General features: G+C 44.2%; 1 protein-coding gene across 1 annotated transcript; it reads left to right on the plus strand.

The window, feature by feature from the left end:
• Nucleotides 1-12624: 12624 nt before the first annotated feature.
• Nucleotides 12625-21000, plus strand: LOC138855161 (protein mini spindles-like). Its single transcript, XM_070102864.1, has 5 exons — nt 12625-12716; nt 18442-18512; nt 18934-19127; nt 19495-19701; nt 20763-21000. The coding sequence occupies exons 2-5, from the start codon at nt 18456-18458 to the stop codon at nt 20998-21000; spliced, it is 696 nt and encodes a 231-aa protein (XP_069958965.1). The 5' UTR covers nt 12625-12716; nt 18442-18455.
• Nucleotides 21001-21294: the final 294 nt, after the last annotated feature.

Below are 21294 nucleotides of genomic sequence, written 5' to 3' on the forward strand. Positions count from 1 at the left end.
GGACTGGAAGTAAGGTTTCCAAGTCCCTGACAGCTAAGTACACAAGATGTGCTGCCTCATTCTCTCGGGTCTGCCCTACTGGGGTCATTGGGAAGTGTCTACGGCGAAGGGGCATCGTAGCCGGGCAGTCTAACAGGTAGTGCACCAAGGGCTGTGGAACCATTCGGTCACAATGGGCACAGAGCTCCTCTCGTGCCCGTTCAACAATCCGCGCAGTGGTGAGATACCCTAAGCGTAGGCGGTGGATATGCACCCTCAGTTCCCTGGACTGTGTCCGAAGACTTGGAGGGGGCACCCTGTGGGTCGCCCTGACATACCAACAGAGGCTCCGTGACTCCCCAGGGTCAGGGAATGGGCGCCTTGCCGCACCAGCAGCCAACAGCGCAATCTGGCTGAGGCTGATGGAGATCGCAGCATGTGGCTGTGCCTCGAGGGTTGCAGTCCTAGCAGCCTCATCTGCAGCATCATTGCCAGGGATACCCACATGGCTCGGGATCCAGTTGATGGTAGCCCTGCGACCCTGGGCCATGAGAGTCTGCAGGTCACCCCGGATGGATGTGATTAAGTGTATGTTGTCCTTTGGCTCTCTGTGCATAAGCGCTTGGATTGCTGCCCTGGAATCAACGTGGATGATGGGGGGATGCTGATGGCCTGCAAGAGCATGCCGCAGAGCTTGTTGGATGGCAAAGAGTTCGGCCTGGAGGATGGTGCAATGGTCTGGGAGGCGCCAACCTGCTGTCAGATTGCTGTGGAACATCCCAGCAGCTGTGCGGCCTGCCACTGGGTCTCTGGAGCCATCAGTGTAATACGGCACACACCCTGGGCCTTCCGCACCCACAATGCTAGCCGAGGCAAGGTGGTGCAGAATGTCCCGGGTGCAATGCCTCTTGCTGTCTGGTAGGGTTGTCCAGCTCACCGCAAACAGCTCTGGTGCCCAAGGGGGTGGCACCGTGTAGTTCGCTGCCAGTCTGTCGCAGCCCCCCGCCTGGAGCAATGTCATGGGCAAGAGCTTCTGTGTGGCATCTGCTACCGACCACATCCATCGGCGGCCGGGATGCAGTGGAATGACCTGTCCCTGGCGGACCCGTAAATCTCTCATCAGTTTGTCAGCCCCTGGGAGTCGGAGATACTTTGCAATCCTCCTGGCAGCTACCAGTTGGATCCTGTCTTCAAGAGGCTGTAGCTGCACCTCAAGGTTCAGAGCCACTGCATTGGCCCACCTAGGAGCCCCCAGCATGGCCCGTACAGCTGTGTTCTGGATGACACAGAGGGATTTGATGTTTGTGGGTCTGGCGTGAACCAGAGCAAGTGCCCCATAGTCAACGAGGGAACGTATTGCCTGGATGTAGAACAACCTCATGACCTCGAGGCTGGCCCCAACCCTAGGGTTGGCCATGGCACTCAATGCCCTGACCCTCTGCAGAGCCCTCTCTTTAATGTGGCGCACATGTTTCTGGAAGGTGAGGTGCCTGTCAATGTAGATGCCAAGGTACCTATAACTGTGAACCCACTCCAGGTCGATGCCCAGGACCCGCAGCCTCTGACTGGGCACCTTGGTGCGAAGGATCATGGCTTTGGATTTTGCTGCAGATATCTTGAGTCCCAAGTGACGGCAGGTGGAAGCCAGCAGATCGAGGTCCTCCTGGGCACGCTGCAAAAGCCGGCGCTTCCTAGGTACGACAAGTGCCAGGTCATCGGCATAGCTGAGGAGGACGGTCCCTCTGGAGAAAGGCAGGCACACCAGCTGGTGCATCAGTACATTGAACAGGGTGGGACTAAGCACCCCGCCCTGTGGAGTGCCATTGTCCAGGGTCTTGAGAGAAGAGGCATGCCCCTGGAAGCGTACCCGGGCCCGCCTGTCCTGGAGATAGGAACGAAGCCATGAAAGCAGCCTGCCTTTAATCCCCCTGCGGGCCAAGAGTGAGAGGATGGCAGGTGCACTGGCTAGCTCAAAAGCTTTCTCGAGGTCAAGAAAGACAACAATGTGGGCTTGGGCGTCCGACCCAATGCCGGTCAGTAGAGTGGTAAGGCTTTCGAAAGTGCCCACTCCTCTGGTGAAGCCATAGAGGTGTTTATGAGGAGGGCCAAGCTTCCACCTCAGGCGCTCCAACACCATCCTTTCAGACACCTTCGAAATGCAACTGGTGAGGGAGATGGGTCTCACACTGCCAGGATCCCCAGGCTTAGGAATCGGTATGATGTCAGCCTCCTTCCATACGACAGGGAGTTTGCCAGCTCGCCAAGTCTGGTTGATGACTCCCAGGACAGCTGAATGTCCAGAATGGCCAGACCGAGTGATCATGCCATAGGTGATACCATCATGCCCCGGAGCAGTGTCTCGATGAGATGTGAAGGCTGCCTGGAGCTCCTGGTCGGTGAAGTCTTCATCCGTGACATCCCCAGCCTGGCATGCTGCTTGGATCACCATCACCCTTCTAGGAAGGAGGGTGGCTTGGAGGTCCTGGAGATCCTGAGGCAGTTGAGCCATGGCCGCTCTGGAGGTGAATAGGTCCACCAGACGCTCTGCCTCCGTTGCGGGGTCTGGGTGCAACCGAGCCACACTGCGACGCTGCCCAGTGGCCAATCGTAACTTGGTCCAAATCTCAGATAAGGTGGAGGAGTAGCTGAAGGAGGCACACCACTCGAACCATTTAGCCTGCCGGACCCTGTGTGAGACATGGCGTGCATGCCGCACCACTTCCCTGAGCAGACGCATGGACTCAACCGTGGGATTACGCCTGTGCATCTTGCGTACAACATTGATGCGGTGGTTCTGTTCCCTGATGTCCTCATTGTAAAACCACCAGTCACGTTTATATGACCCTCCGCCTGTAATCTTAGGTATTGCTGCCTCAGCTGCACATGTGAAGGCCACCTGCAAGCTTTGAGCCGCCTCATCTGGGTCTTCTGGAAGGGGAGACTCCACCCACCAACGCTCAATGACCTCCTGGAAGCACTGCCAGTCGGCCTTTTTTAGATTCCATCTGGGGGTAGGTGTGGGGAGCGGGCACCGCTGGACCATCAGCGTAGTGACCACTGCAAAGTGATCACTGGTGAGACGGGGGTGGACCTCCCATCTCGCGCTCGAGAGCAACCGCCTAGAGATGAGTGTGACATCCAAGCGGCCACCATAGTGATGGGTTGGCTCACCATTATTGAGGAGGGCGATCTCAGGGACCTCCTCCAGCACAGCCGCAAGGTGCCTCCCAGCTGCGTTGGTAGGAGAGACAGAAGAAAGTATTGGGTGGTGGGCATTGACATCCCCAGCCACAACAAGACCCTCCCGTGGGGCGAGTGCTGCCACCTCTGAGATGTCAAGGGTGTACCGAGAGCTTCTGTAAATATTGTAAACCACGAGAGGTCCATCCGCCAGGTGTAGGGTGACAGCCTGAACCTCTACGCCCTCCCCACAGTCGATGGGGTCAGTGGAGATTGAATGAGGGATAGTGGTCCTGACGTAGATCGCCGTGCCCCTGCCAGTCCCTTCCAGGCGCTGAAGGTAGGCAGAGAATCCCGGAATACGTGGCTGCATTTGACGTGACAAATCGGTGAGTGTCTCCTGAAACAGGAAGACATCAACCTCATCCTGAACTGCAGCTTCAATCACTAAGTGAATTTTCCGCTGCAGCCCACAAATGTTCCACTGGAGGATCTTCAAGGGCCGCAGAGGTGGCTCACTGATTCCATCTCTGCCTGGGACTCGTCGTCCGTTGTTGGCGACTCCGGGGCCTCCTCCATCACAGACTGGAAGGACTCCTGGATGATGGCTTGAAGTTCCATCGAGTCTTTCCTGTCCAGTAGGACCACGCCCAGCATCCATGACAGGAGCTGCCTGCAGGCGCCCCTGTCCTCTGCCGACGGCAGCAGGCGACAGAGGAGCGCTGAGATGACCCCGATGGTTTTCTTCAGTCGATCCGGAAAGGATTCGACCACTACCTCTGCAGGCATTGAGCTGGACGACCCGTCGAGGCGGGGCTGGGTCACTGGGTATGTCTGGGTGGCTGTCGACACTGCAGCAGCATAAGCTGGGTGCACCCTGGGCCCGGCATGAGTGGCCATGGGCTTCCAAGTCCCCTGGCGGGGAACCTCTGCCTGTCGCTGGCCGCTCACAGGAGGGGCCTGTCCTTGGGAAGAGGCCTGCTGGCCGTATGGCAAGGAATGTTGGTGCCCAGCTGGGACCTGCTGGGCAGTGTGCCTGGCCTGTGGCTGGTTTTCCCAATGATTCTGCCTTCTTGGCCACCTTGCCATCTGACGCCGCAGTTGACCGCGCTGCTGCAAACCAGTGTCTGCCCTCTGATGCCCCCGCTGGGAGCCCAGTGCTGGGAACTCGCTGGTATTGCCCTCCTGTGGTATCCGGGGAACCGTGATTGGAGCCCATGCTGACTGTTGCTGGGCAGTTCCAAGGCTGGGTGGCGTCGGGGCCGTCGGGTCGTTCCGATGACGAACCTGCTGCCAGTGCTGCACCATCACAGGACAGCTCCGGTTCCAGGCATGGTGCCTCTTTGAGCAGTTGGCACACTTGGGCGCTGGCCGAAGGGCTTCGCCAGGTGGATGTTTGAGGATTGCAATGCAGTCCTTCGAGTCGTGTGCCTTGCTGCACACACCACACTTCTTCTCTCGCTGGCAGGTGGCTGCAATATGATTGAACCCCTGGCAGTTGAAGCATTGTACTGGGCCTGACAGGTATGGTCGGGTCTTGAATCTTCCCCAGACCCCAAGGTCCAGGTGCGTGGGAAGTGGACCTTTGTGGTGGATCAGCACTTGGCGGGTGGGCACCTTGTTCACCGTTGCAGTGAGTCGCTCCGCCTTGACAATATTGGGCACTTCCAAAATGGGGTCCAGTGGGAGGGGCACAGGGACGTGTAAAAGCACCCCCTTGTACACCTTCTCCGAAGCAAGCAGTTCCACCATGCTGGGATGGGTCACAACCAGCCCCTTCAACTCCTCGTAAGAGTCTTCGTCCCGAGGAATGACCAGAACCTCGTTCCTGAGAGTGAACTCGCAGCGGAACTTGAGGTGGGGGAGACCTTCCAGATACCTTACAAACCCGTAGTTGGGAACCTTGAATTTGTTGAAGGCCCTGGTTGCTTGTGCCCGAGCTGAGCGGGAACTCCTCCTTCCACGTGGAGTCAACCAGTCCCCGTCCACTGTGGAGGCCAACGCAACTGGTGTAGGGACCTGGGATGGCTCCATCCTTGCCACTTGAGGAGCTACATCCTCCTGGCTTCCTTCCACGACCCCTATGGCCATCTGGGGGTGCAAGTCTTCTTGGGTAGGGGCTGCCGACGGACCTAGTGGCAGATTGGTAGGCACAGTAGTCTCCACTGCATCCTTGGCCTTCTTGGTGGGGGCTCCCACCTGCCCCACGTCGTCCTCCAACTCGTCCCCGCATTCCAAGGAACGTTTAGGCCGCTCTCCTGGATCTGTCATGGTGACTGTAGGTGTGGGGACAGAGCCAGCAGCAGAGCTGCTGCCTGTGACCTCACAGCCGCCCACACCGGGTGCAGAGCTGTGAGGCTCAGAGCCCCAGTCGGGGCCCGTAGCCACCCTCTCGTGGCTCACTGCTCTGAAGCACTGAACACAGTCCAAGGATCACCAGGAATGACGGTAATCTGTGCGTAAACTAACACAGATTTGCGAACACAACGCACACTGTTTTCCAATCGTCGTCCAGTCGATAATCCTTATGAATTCTCCAATGTCGCTTCTGTTCATTTAGGATTATTTTTATATGATGTAATTTCTCTGTGAGGAATGATTTTTCTCTGGGAGTCTTGTAAAATACGTATTTAAGAAAATTTCTTTCTGGCAGCTTCCCTTGTTAGCATTTGTAAGATCATTATTAATAATAAGCATTAGTGAAGATAGTTTATTTAATGCTAGCCTAGTGTCCCCTGAGTCCACTGCAAATTGCGTGGCGGGGGACTCCTTCAGAAACCAAAAATATTTTTTAGCAGTTAATTTTTAAGGGCCAGGCATATTTAAGGTATATATTAAGTCAAAATAGTCAGCGTAAAGCCAGGTTGTCTTTGTTCAAGCATCAGTACAATGGGTACCTGGGTGTTAGTGGACTGGTGTGGGTCGCATGCTGTGACAAAACTGACCTAATTTGCCCGAAATGCTCAGCATAACAAGCAGCTTTCTATGTAGTATTATGTCATTGATGTCAGCTATGGTCTGTATACCTTGTACATGTACTTGTAGCAAATATATGTAGGTAGGTGAAAAGGGGCAGCAGGTCAGTGAAAGGAGACTTGCCTATGTCATACGTCTTCCCTTCCCCAGAAACGAAGACTATTAGGATTATTTATCTTAAGGGTAAGGGGTGGTTTATTTCCATGGAGGTTCTTTGGTTTTCCTCCCCCAGGATGCAGCCCTTTTTCTCACCAAAATGATTCGTTCAGATTTGAACGCTGTTTTTTTCCTGGGTCTCTTCATTGCCAGACTCATCGTGACTATTTTTTTTTTTAATTTATGGTCTGACTCACAATAGTTACCTACGTATTGCAAGGCGAACGGAGATAACTGGTGTCAGGAAACATGTCAAACTTGACCTGCTCCAGGGTGGAACCCGGATCCTTTCGGTTGTGAGCCGAACGCATTGCCACTGATTTTTGTTATTGTTAGTTTTAATGGCCATAGGACTGATAAGAATATGGGAAAGAATATAGTTTAGAGAAGGATATAAGAGGGAAAATGAGTTTGGACAAACAGGAAGAGAGAGTAAACAAAATTGTTAAGTATTAACCCAACAAATTTAAGATGGATGTTTGAGGAGAATGTTATTTTGAGAGAGTAATAGAATTTTGAGGTATACAATGTTACAGGTTCAAGGTTGACATGGCAGATGTTGTACTTTGATGAAGGGAAGATGATTTTGTCCGGGCTATTACCCCGGAGGGTTAGTAACCAGGATAACTCAGTAGTCAGGATGTATTAAAACTGTCTTATTTCTATTGAAATCCTCTTCTCCAGGATGCTACCCACATCAGTCACTTAACACTGAGGCACCTACTTATTACCAGGTGGATAGGGACAGCAGGTGTAAGGAAACATTCCCAACATTTTCACTCATCCGAGGATCGAACCCCGGCCCCTGAGTGTGTGAACCGAGGCCGCTACTGAGTGAACTATTCTTGTTTTGTAGGTGATATTCGAGTCTTCTGGATAATAGGTCACTGCCTCTGTGTCTTTATTATAACTTTCTTTTATATACACCGTGGTGAAGTAGGTCTTGACCTCTGTCAAGGTCCCGGGAGATGTGTTATTAAGCGGTGCTGGGGTCGCAGGAGTTCCAAATATAGTTATTTATTTTATATTCAGGCTTAACCCAGGAAAGTTTGGCTTATTTCCATTTTTGTCCTTTCAGTGCCCTTCCTCAGGTTACGACCCACAACAGTTGACTAATAGTCAGGCACCTACTTCCTGCTAGGTGAACAGGGGCAGCAGGTATAAGGAAACATGTCCAACATTTCCACTCGGTATTGAACCCGGGTTTTCAGTTGTCAGCTGAAGACTACTAGAGGCGTGAACCGCTGGCTGCCACAGGCTTCATTTGAGTCTCTGACGATGAATTTTCTAGGGGAGTGCAAATAGGTAGCGTGACTGTCCAACATTTAGTGCACAGAGGATCGAGTCTCCGGCACTCCTTGCGGTGAATGACCCAGACGGGTTCACCCGCAGTCCGGCCATGGAACCCGCAGTCCGGCCATACCTTTGACGGGCTTTCGGAGTTAAGATGATAAGAAAGGAGGAACACTAGCAAGCCTACTGCTTCATACTTGGCAAGTCCTTCTCAAACCCAAACCCATTAGCAAACATTTGCTCAACCCATTATCAATGTTACCTGAGGAATAAGCTCATCAAAGGTAAGGTCAGTATGGAGTTCTGGTCTGGACTCTCGTTAGTATGTAAAATTCACAAGAATTTGGGTAGACAGTAAAAAAAAATTATGCACAAACGCCATGTCAGAGGCAATCAACGGTTAGTATTAACTGTAAGGCGTCTGGCCAATCACAACAATGTAAACAAAGATCCATTACGTAAACAAAGACGCACCATTCCTATTTCTACCGCCGGCGGAGTAAGGTAGAATTAGGTTACCTCAAGTTGAGTTATGCTGTGTTGCCATACGTTAGGTTACCATTTCGACAAAATAAACCCAGACCATTTATTATTGTTATAATAAAAAAGAAGCGCTAAGCCCACTAGGGACATACAGCGCTGGAAAAACCCAAACCAACCCAAGCTCCAAGAAGATATAAACCAAGTTTTCCATTGAGCAACGCAGAACAATATGATGTTCAATGAAGACAAATTCCAACTACTCCGTTATGGAAAACTGGAGGAAATAATAACTAGAACTGAGTATACTACAAACTCTAATCACACAGTAGAGCGGAAAAGTAATGTGAAGGACCTGGGTGTGGTAATGTCTGAGAATCTCACCTTCAAGGACCACAACACTGCAACTATCACATCTGTGAGGAAACTGATAGGATGGATAATGAGAACATTCAAGACAAGAGATGCTAAGCCAATGATGATCCTTTTTAAATCACTTATTCTTTCTAGGCTGGAATACTGCTGTACATTAACATCCCCATTCAAGGCAGGTGAAATTGCAGAGCTAGAGAATGTACAGAGAACCTTTACTGCACGTATAAGTTCCATCAAACACCTTAACTACTGGGAGTGCCTGGAAGCACTTGACTTGTACTCACTAGATCGCAGGCGAGAGAGATATATCATAATCTACACCTGGAAGATTCTGGAGGGACTGGTCCCTAATATGCACACAGCAGTCACTCCATACGAAACCAAAAGACTTGGCAGGCGATGCAACATACCCCCAGTGAAAAGTAGGGGCGTCACTGGTACGCTAAGAGAAAACAATGAGTGTGCGGGGCCCAAGACTGTTCAACAGCCTCCCACCAGCAATAAGGAGCATTACTGGAAGACCCCTGTTTGTCTTCAAGAGGGAGCTGGACAGATACCTAAAGACGGTGCCGGATCAGCCGGGCTGTGGTTCGTACGTTGGATTGCGTGCGGCCAGCAGTAACAGCCTCGTTGATCAGGCCCTGATCCACCAGGAGGCCTGGTCGCGGACCGGGCCGCGGGGGCGTTGATCCCCGGAATGCCCTCCAGGTAGACCTCATCACTGTTTTGCCAGAGGGGTGCCGATACTATAGTTCAAAACTGTAAATATCCCCACCCCCTCCTTCAGAAATCAGGCACTGTACTTCCCACCTCCAGGACTCAAGTCCGGCTAACCGGGTTCTCCAAATCCCTTCATAAATGATACCTTGCTAACACTCCAACAGCACAAGTCATAAAAACCACTTTCCTCCAAGCACTCCTGTGTAACACGCTGACACACTTGCTGGATATACAAAAACCCCAGTGGAAATGTCACTGATTTTTTTGGGTTATCCTAGGTAATGTACACATATGCTGCTATGTACGATAATTTATGTGCACCTGTACCTGAATAAACTTACCAAGCCTCCTCCATGATGACCAGATATGAATTTTCTCTTATCAGTTTTCGACTGGACTCCGAAACCAGAGTACATCTACATATAGCAGAATTATGAGCCGTCAGGTCCGCTTTGTATTATAAATGTTATACGAAGAATAAAGCATGAAAGCCTCTTGAATGAGAGGTAATGTAGGCTTAAAATGTGAAAATGTTGACGACAACCACTCCTAAATATAAGTACACATACAACTAAGTCGACATGTAGCACATAAATGGAAACGAAAATAACTCACTTTGACTTTTTGGGGGCTATCCTATGAAATTTACAAATATTTTACTCTAAAAGACTTTCTTATTGACCAAAAATTGTAAAACTCAAATAAACTTACTCTTAAATACATTTACTTTCTTATAAGGTTTAATCTACATAATTATTTATGTAACTGTATTTATGTGTACCAGTACCTGAATAGCCATAAACCCGTAGATAGATCTAACATAGTTCTAAATGTCGATAACGAGGTATGCCACGAAATAACTAAAGTGGCAAATTGTTTTAATTCACACTACACAACTGTGGCATCAACACTAGTAAGTAAACTACCAGCTGCATCAAATACCTTTACACAGACTCTGATAAGTTTAAAACATACTATACCAATAAAGGGGTAACTCCAAACAGTTGTCAACTAGTAAGTGTATCTCATAACTTCGTGCAAAAAGAACTAAGCAGGTTAAATCCAACTAAGAGGACCGGACCAGATACTATCTCGTCTAAGTTCCTAAAATATGGTGCCTCTGAACTGACAATCCCCATTGCTCACATAAATTTGGCCGTCACTACTAACACTGTACCGGAGGGGTTCAAGGAGGCCAGAGTTACTCCTGTCTTCAAGAAAAATAGTAGGTCTGATGTCAGCAAGTATAGACCTGTTAGTATGCTCAGTGTAATATCCAAAATTCTAGAGAGGACGGTATACTGTCAAGTAGTTAAGTATCTTAATGACAACAACATTTTCCATAGTTACCACTCAGGCTTTAGGGGATTTTACTCAACTGACACCTTCCTAATTAATCTGATGGGTTACATGAGAACTGAAATGTCGATAGGGAACCTCATATGTATGGTAACCTTAGACTTGCAAAAGGCCTTCGATACTATCAACCACAAGAAACTTCAAGCTATCGGCACAGGTTCCACAGACTGGTTTAAGTCCTATCTTAACAACAGGAAACAAACTGTCAAAACCAACAAAACAGAATCGGAACCCCTGCCGATAACATGTGGAGTTCCCCAAGGTAGTTTCTGGGTCCCTTATTATTTCTATGTAATGTAAATGACATGCCCATCAGTGTCAAGTGCAAACTCCTACTGTATGCGGATGACAGTGCTTTGTTAGTGTCAGGTAAAGACCCACAAGATATAGCTAGTGTAATAACACTGGAACTGGAGTCCTGCAGCAAATGGTTAGTAGACAACAAACTATCGTTACACCTCGGGAAAACGGAAGCCATACTCTTTGGCAAGAAACTCCTCAGAGAAGGTTCCTTGACGCTGGTAAGGGTCTCTTGATCTAAGGAAATGGATCTGTACTCCAGTTCCCTGAACCACGCCTGAATACCTTTCATACATCCCCCCCACAGGCGCTGTATAATCCTACGGGTTTAGCGCTTCCCCTTGATTATAATAATAATTTGGCACGAACCATAAACTGAGAAGAGCAAATAATTTTAAAGTCCGGTGTAATGGGAACCCATCACTTCGGTTTCCTCAGTAAAATATCTGAAAATTCATGCATGTCAGGAGAATTGATAGTGAACAGTGTAGTAAAGAAAGCGAATGCCAGACTGAAGTTCCTCTACAGACAAGCACAGTGTCTACCTACTCAGGCTCGCAGAACCCTTATACAATGTCATATGGACACGCTTGATCTTCATGGTACTCTGCCTTGACAAAAAAAAAAAAAAACGAACTGAAAGATAGATTGCAAATCACCCAGAACAATATGGTAAGATTCATCCTGGACCTGGGTCCAAGAGAGCATGTAGGCCAGGATGAATTACAACAATTGGATATGCTGAATGTTGAAGACAGTAAAACAACTGAAGCTAAATCAAGTTTATAAAATTGCTCACAGTGTCCAGAATATCTTGATGCCAATTTTGTCAAGGCTGAGAACCAAAGCAATCATAGTACTAGGGGGAGAGGGCACAACTTTGTAGTACCCACAGTCAGTGGCCAGGCTTCAAACACCTTTTATTGTACAGCAATAAAGAAATGGAACAGACTGCCTGCACATGTCAAAGCCAGTCATAGCATGAACCAGTTCAAGATGACAGCCAAAAGGTGCCTAATGAATGTAGGAACAGAAAGGGAGGAGAATAAATTTTTTTTTATCTAAAACACATGTAAATATAAATAGCTCATTTCACCTTATTCCTAGTATATCTCCTTTATAATATAATAATAAGATATTATCTTCTGTATAGTAGTATAATAATAAGGAATTAAAAGGATCCCAATGGAAATAAGTGAGTTTGTCTAACTTTTGTGGGTTATCCCAGGTTCTCTACACATATGCTGTTAAGATAAGATAAGATAAGATTTCGTTCGGATTTTTAACCCCGGAGGGTTAGCCACCCAGGATAACCCAAGAAAGTCAGTGCGTCATCGAGGACTGTCTAACTTATTTCCATTGGGGTCCTTAATCTTGTCCCCCAGGATGCGACCCACACCAGTCGACTAACACCCAGGTACCTATTTGCTGCTAGGTGAACAGGACAATAGGTGTAAGGAAACGTGTCGGAATTTCCACCCGCCGGGAATCCCGACACGTTTCCTTACACCTATTGTCCTGTTCACCTAGCAGCAAATAGGTACCTGGGTGTTAGTCGACTGGTGTGGGTCGCATCCTGGGGGACAAGATTAAGGACCCCAATGTATGTATAATAATAATATGTATAATAATCTTTGTAACTGTAATTGTATATACCTGAATAAACTTGCATACTTACTTACTAATAAACTTACTTATAGCTGATAATATTCTCGTCGTAACGTTTAAATTTTACGCCCTTAAGCGTTGTGTGTCACGAGTTATTATTGGCTGAGAGTGAGTGGAGTCTCGGGCGAGGGACCAATGAGCGTTGCACTTACTGAACGTCTGGGGTTTGAAGTCAGTATTTCGGGTCAGTGGTGGAGTGAGGAGCTCTGGCATTTTCATATTTTTTTAAGGTAATGGAGGCGGTAGGAAGGTGTTGGTGGTGTGTATGGTAGGGTTAAAGAGGGCGGGGAGTGCCAGGAGGAGTGGCACAGTGTGGGAGGTTAGAGTAGTGAGGGAGAGGAGTGTGGAGTGTCTCAGGTGCCAGGGTGGTGGAGGTAAGGAGAGTGGCCGCCCCAACACTCCAACATTGATGGCAAGAAAACAATGAAGAAAAAACACGTGTGTTTACGTGGTACATCTCCTGCAGCACCAGCAGCGCCTCCTCACGTTGCTCCTCTACAGTCTAGAGAGACCGAGTTCCTGCAGGTCTAGCAGTGAAGCAGACGAGAGCCATATTTACCTTTTGTTTCCCATTTTTTTATTATAATTTTTTTTGGTGTGCGCGGCTGGCAGTCGTGGAGGATGAGTCAGTAGTGGCACCCTCGGGACACACACTAATTTAAAAACTTGACAGTCTGCCTCAAATGAGAAAGATCCAGCCATTGTATTTGTGTAGACAAAAGTCCCTGATGGAGGTGTGGTCTAAGTGGGGCAGTTTTGTTTTTCTAACTGCATAACCCCTACGAGTTTACTGCTTCTCCAAGAATATAATTCCTCTTCTTACTAACTTAGAACTTTATGGTTCTTAATTATGGTCCTTTAAGTCGAGCTTGATTGCTCTTCATTTTCTAGGTGTCTTATGACTTGAGTTTACCACTTAAGGTAATCAATTTTAATTAGGTACAGGTACACTTAAGTACATTTGTTATACATAGTGTAAATTACCTAGGATAACCCCAAAAAAAGTCAGTGACTTATTTCCATTAAGGTCCTTGTAAATGTAATGATACTGAGATTTTGTCATCAAGAACAGAACATTACATGTTAAGCAGGTAGTAGTTTATCACATACAAGTATTATGTATAATAAAAGTCACTTATGTTTGCAGGTTAGGTTATATAAGCTTATGAAAACTTGTTTCTAGTTACTTAAATATTGTAAGTTGCAAATGAGTGAATTCTGGACATACAGTAACGAGGTTCAGAATATTTGTTTACCATTTTAACTAGGCTTTCCCTGAAATTTCTTTAAGTATTTAAATCTACCTAGAAACCTGTTTTGTCTCCTATAGCCCTGTATATTGCTGTATTATGTATAATATAACACGAAAGTATAAATTCTATCCCAGATTCACAATTTGTATAATGTCAACATTGCACATGGCCTGTGTGTGATGTAGGATTATAGTACTGTAATACAGTACTATAATACAGTACTATATTGCTACAAAGAGCTCCTGAAGCCTGGAACTGCTTTGACATCATTATGCAAATTATTCCAGGACCCCAATGGAAACAAGTCACTTTGTCTGACTTTTGGGTTATCCTCGGTAATCTACACACATGCTGCTGTGTGTGATAATTTATGTAACTGTATTTATGTGTACCTGTACCTGAATAAACTTACTTCATATCTGCATAGAGGTTTTCAATTCCTGGCTGTATAGAATAAGTATTAGAAAGTTGTGTTCACTTTTCCATGGTGTGAGCGACTCATGGCTAGGTGGTTGTGTGTTCAATTCTTACCCAGGTTCAGTACTCGTACAACTCTAAGTATTTAAACAAGCCTTCATATACTTGATATTTATGTTCACTTGGAAGAAAATATGTAAGGAGTTAATTGACAGTCAGGTCCTAGGAAAGAGTTGAAGGACCCCAGTATAAATAAGTTACACAACTTGAATTTCATTGTTTAGCTTGGGTTAATAATACAAAGTCATCGTTGTCTTACGTTGAGCAGTGCTATGACCCATATGGGTTTAGTGCTTGTTTTTTAATATGTAGTAATGATAATATACCACATGGATTGTTTTGTAATTTTTCCTTTTTCAAAATTTGAGGCAAAATAGTCTACATACATATTCACATTTTTGCAAGCAGTATTATCTACCACCTTACACATTTTCAATTGTAATTCATCCTAGCCTACATTTTCTCTTGGATCTAGGTCTAGGATAAATCTAACCATTGTATTTTGGGTATTTTGTAGTCTTTTTCCGTTTTGTTAAGGTAGAGAACTGTACAGTACCATGACATTGTATAAGAGCTAGACAGTGTCCTGCATGCCTGACCAAGTAGACACAGTATCTGCCTATAGGGGAACCTCAGCCTATTATTTTTTTTTATTATGTACGTTGTTCACTATCAATTCACCTGACATGTATGGATCAAAGAATATTTCAGTGATGTTACTGTTGAGGTAAATTCTACATTGTACAGTTCATTCAAATTATTTATAATTTTTTTTTTTTTTAAGCCAAATAGTATGTACAGCCTCTCCTCACTTAGCGACGTACTCGTTTACTGATGCCTCGGACTTAAGACGACCTCTCTGACCAGTATTCATACCTAAAAATTTTTATTAGAGCTGATTTTCTCTATTGTTTATTTCAGTATACAGTACACTACTGTATAAACATTTAAAAATATATCAGAAATGTTATAAATGGTGCAAAGGTGACATTAAAACAATATCAGAGATGGTTGACACAAACCCACTACCATTACAGTACGGTGACACCTCACATAAGAATGGAGGAACACTGCAGAAGGCCTACTGGCCCATACAAGGCAGGTACTTATCAAAACGACCCCTACCCAAAGCTACCCAAGAATATCCTCCCGTACCCAATGACACCAATCAAACCCAGCCCCTCCTACTCGTATATTTGTCCAATCTCTTTTTAAAGCCACGCAAGGTCCTAGCCTCAGTCACCCTACCCGGAAGATTCTTCCACGCATCCACAACTCTGTTTGAAAACCAGTACTTACCATATCTGCCCTGCCATTATCCAAGCCTTGCCAATATCCAAACAGGCCCTGGGAAGGGGCAAAATTCTAAAATTATTACTGAAACGTCCAAACAGCTGTTCGGATATGGCAGAAGGCTTAATCAGACTTGACAAGCACTTCAGTGTACCAGTTGGCTACTAGGAGCAGCGCTCTTCACCACCCCTGCCACCCTCTGTAATATCAAGAATGCTCGTGATAACACTATGGCCAACACAAGTGAGTTTTCTGCCTCAAAAGCTGGAAAAAGTGCCAAAAGAAAAGTGATGGCGAAGCCACAGAGCTTGGAACTCGATCAGTGCATGATAAAGTGGTACCTACAACATCATGGTAGTGGTATGATGGTTTGTGGCACCGAACTTAAAATGGCAGCAGAAAAATTCAGCGAGCAGATTTCGGAACATTCCGAAAGTGATGACGACCCAATGTCTCCAAGACCAAAATCTTCAGCAGCAAGGGCAGATGTTGAAACACTTTTGGAGTATTTGGAGCATCCACTGTCCACAGCCCATTTGAAAAGATATGATCCTGAAATCCAGGAGGTGGTTGTTAGAGCCCAGAGTGTCCAAAGTCCAGACGACTTTGGACTCTCTTTAAGCCTACAATGCCATCGCCAATGGCGATATGACGGGGTATGGATGGTGATATGACGGTACAGATGTGCATTTTTCCCCCTCATGTATTCGGAAACTCCATGTTTTCGAACCGTTCTTGTCCCATATAGTTCGGATACGAGAGGTATCGCTGTATGCTCCTCATTTAGCAACAAATTCGTTTGACAATGTGGTCTCAAGAACGGAACTCCGTTGTTTAGTGAGGAGAGGCTGTATACACTATGGCTTCTATTTTTGCTAGGTCCAGTAATAACTCATCTATTAACCATTTACCTTGGTAGTACGTATAACCTGTGGGTGTTCTTACATTAAGAGATCTGTCATTTTGCATGTAATAACAATGAGCATACCACAAAAAAAAGTAAGTGGGCCCAAGATACTCCAGTGTGGAACTGGAGTATCTTGGCCCCACTTATTCGGGATTTGATTCTGTATTACTAAACTTGCTGATTGTAGTTCCTTATCCTATACGTATACTGTGGTTTGCTTATCAAATGCCTTTTGTAGTTTCAAGGTCAACATGGCTGTGAAATTGCCTTGTGACTTCTGGGTTCTTATATAATTCATCAGGTTAATTAAGGAGCCGTCTGTTTATTGAGATAACTTGAACCTGATTGGTATTTATGGAGGATACTATTCTCATTAACCCTTTCAGGGTCCAAGGCCCAAATCTGGAGTCACGCACCAGTGTCCAAGATATTTCAAAAAAAAAAATTGTTATTTTTTCTTATGAAATCGTAGAGAATCTTTTTGTGAAGGTAATAAAACAAAAAGTACGAAAATTGGTGGAAAATTGACGAAATTATGCTCTCGCGAATTTTGATGTGTCAGCGATATTTACGAATCGGCGATTTTGCCGACTTTGACTCCCATTTTAGGCCAATTACATTATTCCAATCAACCAAATTCTTAGCTATTTCACTAGTATTACTTCTATTCTATCGATTGAGCACAAGAAATCGCCAAGTCAACTGTTTCAACTACAAAATAAAGTGATCGGAAATTGTTAATTTGGCCAATTTAACACAAAGTTCAAAATATTCCAATTTCAAAATAGGGTCCAGAATGAACAATGTAGGCATTCCTGGCACTAAACTAACATTTCCTCTGTTCATTAGTTATGTTTTGAGGCTTTACAAATAAATTCCATTTTGATTTTTTATTCACATAATGAATTTTTATTCACACCAAAAAATAGAAGATTTACTGTTATGCAATACTGTAATAATTGTATAAATATCATCACCATATTTGTGAATGTATATTAGACCCACCAGCTGACGTGTATTAGACGTGTGAGGTCGTTTGTTTACTCTTGAATATCGGCAAAAGTTTAACATTTCCGCTACTTTGAGCTCAGTTTCAAGCCATTTCCAATGCTAAAACCAATCAAAATCATCTCTATTTCTGTAATATGTCTTCCATTCTATCAAATGAGACCAAGAAATCGCAAATACAACTATAAAAAACATACGAAAAAACACTGCAAAGTTGCTGTTTTAATCGAAAAATCATGATTTCATTTTTTTTCTCTCATTATGCACAGTGTGCTGCAGGATCTGTTTTATGTGGTGCACACATACTACATAGATGTATTCTCTCATATCTAGGCCCAAATGTACCACTCACAGTTTATCAGAGTGAGCTGAGCTCATGGCGTAGATCTACGTTTGGACCCTGAACGTAAAGCCGTAGATCTACGGGACGGACCCTGAAAGGGTTAAGATAGTGCTTAATTACTTGATAATACTGTATGCTGCTTTCTCTTACAATTTTGGGCATAATGTTGAGTATCCTAACAGGTGTGTAGTTGTTGATATCTGTTGTACTATTTTTTGTGAAAATAGGAGTGATTCTGGCCACTTGAGCTTGTCCAACATGGTATGAGAGATGACAGATGACTTTGACTTGCAAAATTGTAATGATAAAATTGCAAGCAAATCAGTGAGTTGTTTGCAATAATATTAAGATTTTATGACATGATGGCAGCTCTGAGGGGACTTGAGCTAGAGCATGCTACAGCCATGCTGATGAGAGTTTCATATGTAAAAACCTGCATTTGTGATCACAGTGGGGCACATGTTAACTTTATGGTGTATAGAAATAGGTAGCTAGTTGGATGAATCTTGTTAGGCCAGAATGGTCCAGTGGACCTGTGGGAGTTTTAAGCTTAATTTACAATGGGTTTATGCCCAACTTGTTCTGTGACTTGCTAAAGTTTTACTTTATTTTCGGTTCAATCATAGTTTTGTATAAACCGTGTAATTTGTTTGACATTTTTTGTGTATTTTCAGAGTAAAGAGCCAGAATGGAAGAAGACACAGAATACCTCAAGCTGCCTCTGGAGGACCGCTGTGTACACAAGGTGAGGTTTTACTCCTTTAAGTCTTAAAATAATGCCTGTGGGGACCTTGCCATCCTCTCTTGACATTTTAAGATGTTCATGAAGCAATACTTAGATAATGGTAAGGAACTGTTAGTTGCATTTGTAGATTAGAAGAGTTATATGATGAGGTGGATAGGTTACATTGTGGGAGATGTTGTAAATATGTGGAATAAGTATCTAACGGGTTACAAAGAGCATAAAAAAATGTGTAGTGAAGTTCAAGCTTGTCCTAGTTATTTTTATCATTCACTATGTATGGAGTTTATAATTTTAACATTGAATTTATTTATACTGTATTAACATAGCTATTTATACTGTATTAACATGGCTATTTTTTAAATTTAACCTGAGCATAACCTTCTTTGAACAGGTAAACTTAAATTATCTCTTCTATTTTTAGCTGTGGAAAGCACGTCTCAATGGGTATGAAGAGTGCACAAAACATTTTGCAAAGATAACAGATGAACGCTCACCAGAATTCAATAAATTCGCTCCTCTCATGAAGAAGTTTGTTACGGATAGTAATGCAGTTGCACAAGAAAAAGCTTTGGATGCAGTCTTGGCATTTGTGGAAAATGCCCACATTGCTGGCAAGTAAGTTTTACAGTTCTTGTACACCATATACTGTATATGCAAGTATTTCTTACTGGTCAGGAGAATAAATTTAAAGTATCTCCTGGCTAACTTGACCTTTGATTCTTAAGGAAGATGGTTCAGTTATACCTTTCATTTTCAAGGAAAGTGGCTTAATTATACAGTATTCCTTAGTGCAAAAATATTCTTAACTGGAAAATCAACATTAATTGGTAACCCAATCATAATCTGCAATTCTGTTATATACTACTATGTACAATAATCATCTTGTCACTTCTTGTGTACACGACTCTTATAGCAATGTGACAGATATTGTTTACTACTTATGAAAATGAGCATAAAATTTACATTGATTTTTTATTAACAGAACTGCTGGTGATTGTACATCAGGTATAGTCCAGAAATGTTTAGCTGCTCCCAAGCGAGGAACACAGGAGAAGGCGTTGGAGGTTATTCTTTTATACTGTGAAATTGAGAAATATGAAGTGGTCCAAGAAGAGCTCATGAAAGGCTTTACACAAAAAAATCCCAAGGTCGTTGCAGGATGTGTACGTGCGTTAAGTACAGCTTTGAGGTATGTGAATATTAATTTTAGTTTGTAAAATAATTTGGATGCACATACCAGTCAGTACACAGTTGTCATAAATATGTTATCTATAAGATTTCTTTTGTGAGAAAACATTGCATTTGTGTGAAAAATGCCTAGGAAGGGAAAGAAATAAGACAGGGTAAAGGAGGTTTTGTATACAAAGGGCTTAGATATCCAACAAGCATATATGAGGGTGTTAGGAGTAAGGGGAGGCAATTGGTTTTTATGACAATGTGCTGTTGAGTGTGAGTCAAGTAGCATGTATGAAGGGATTCAAGGAAACAAGTGAAGGTGGGAAGCACAGTGCCTGCACTCGGAATGATAGGGGTCGGAATATTGCAGTTTGGATGGGCAGCTGAACCATAGTACAGGAGGGCCCTGCTTATACAGCAGTTTAGGTTCCGGGCTACTTCTGTAAAGTGAAACGTAGCCTTATTTTTCACTTTCAAATGCATATAAAAGCCTGATAACATGTTTACACTATCATATATTAAATGAGCTATAGAGCTCAGCCTTAAAAAATGCATATACACTACACATATTACTTACCTTAAAATGTTTTTGTCCTTTGCTTAAAGAGTAGTGAATGTTTATTGTAGGAAGTCTGAATACATGAAGAATGGGTGTAACAGAAAACCTCTGCACTAGCGAAACGCTGTGAAAGTGGGGCCTGCCTGTATTGGTGCACCTCTGGCAAGAGTGAGATGGAGCTAGGTGAAAGTGTTTCTTCTTTTTCAAGTTGCCCTACCTTGTTGGGAGATGGCCGGTGTGTTTAAAAAAAAAATCGCATAGGGCTGTAAGGCATATTTTTGGTTTGTGATGGCTAAGATATTAATACAAAGCATATATTTTGCTGGTTTTTGAAATAATTGTGTATGAAAGGATTTATTTTGGATGTGTCTTCAGGTATTTACATATTTCATGTTTTCATAATGATTCTAACTACAGTTTTCCATCCTTTCTGGGGTGGTCCTCTACCCCATAATAGTTTTCTTTCTTAATTCATTAATTGATTTTTATTTACTAATGGATCTATTTATTATCAGGGAATTTGGGCCAAAAGTTATCAACCCAAAGCCCTTGATGAAGCAAATGCACACACTATTAGAAGACAGAGACAAGACTGTAAGAGAAGAGGGTAAAAAATTGGTAATCGAAATGTACAGATGGATCCGTCAAGCCTTGAAGCCTCAGATGTCTTCACTTAAACCAGTTCAGGTAATATGGAAACCTGCCATTTTTTCCATTTCTAGGTGTTCAGTACAAATCTTGACACCTTTATAAAATAAACCTACAAACATGTTTACTCTACTTTAATTTTTTTTTTTTTTTATTTTTATTTTTTTTTTTTTTTTTTTTTTTTTTAAATATTTTTGATAAGGACATGATTTTGATCTGTTCATTGTTCATCTGTTTCATTTCCTGGCTATCTTGAATGCTGCGTTGCATTTACCTAGAACCTAATTTTTTTTTCCTTGTTTCTTGTCAAGGCAGTATGATCAAAGAAGGAAGCAGTGAATTTCCTTTCTCTGCTTATGTAGAAAAAGTGGTAACAAGCCCATGGAAAGAGATTATATA

The sequence above is a fragment of the Cherax quadricarinatus genome, chromosome 83, assembly GCF_038502225.1.
Source record: "Cherax quadricarinatus isolate ZL_2023a chromosome 83, ASM3850222v1, whole genome shotgun sequence".
In the NCBI taxonomy this organism is placed as follows: Eukaryota; Metazoa; Arthropoda; class Malacostraca; order Decapoda; family Parastacidae; genus Cherax; species Cherax quadricarinatus.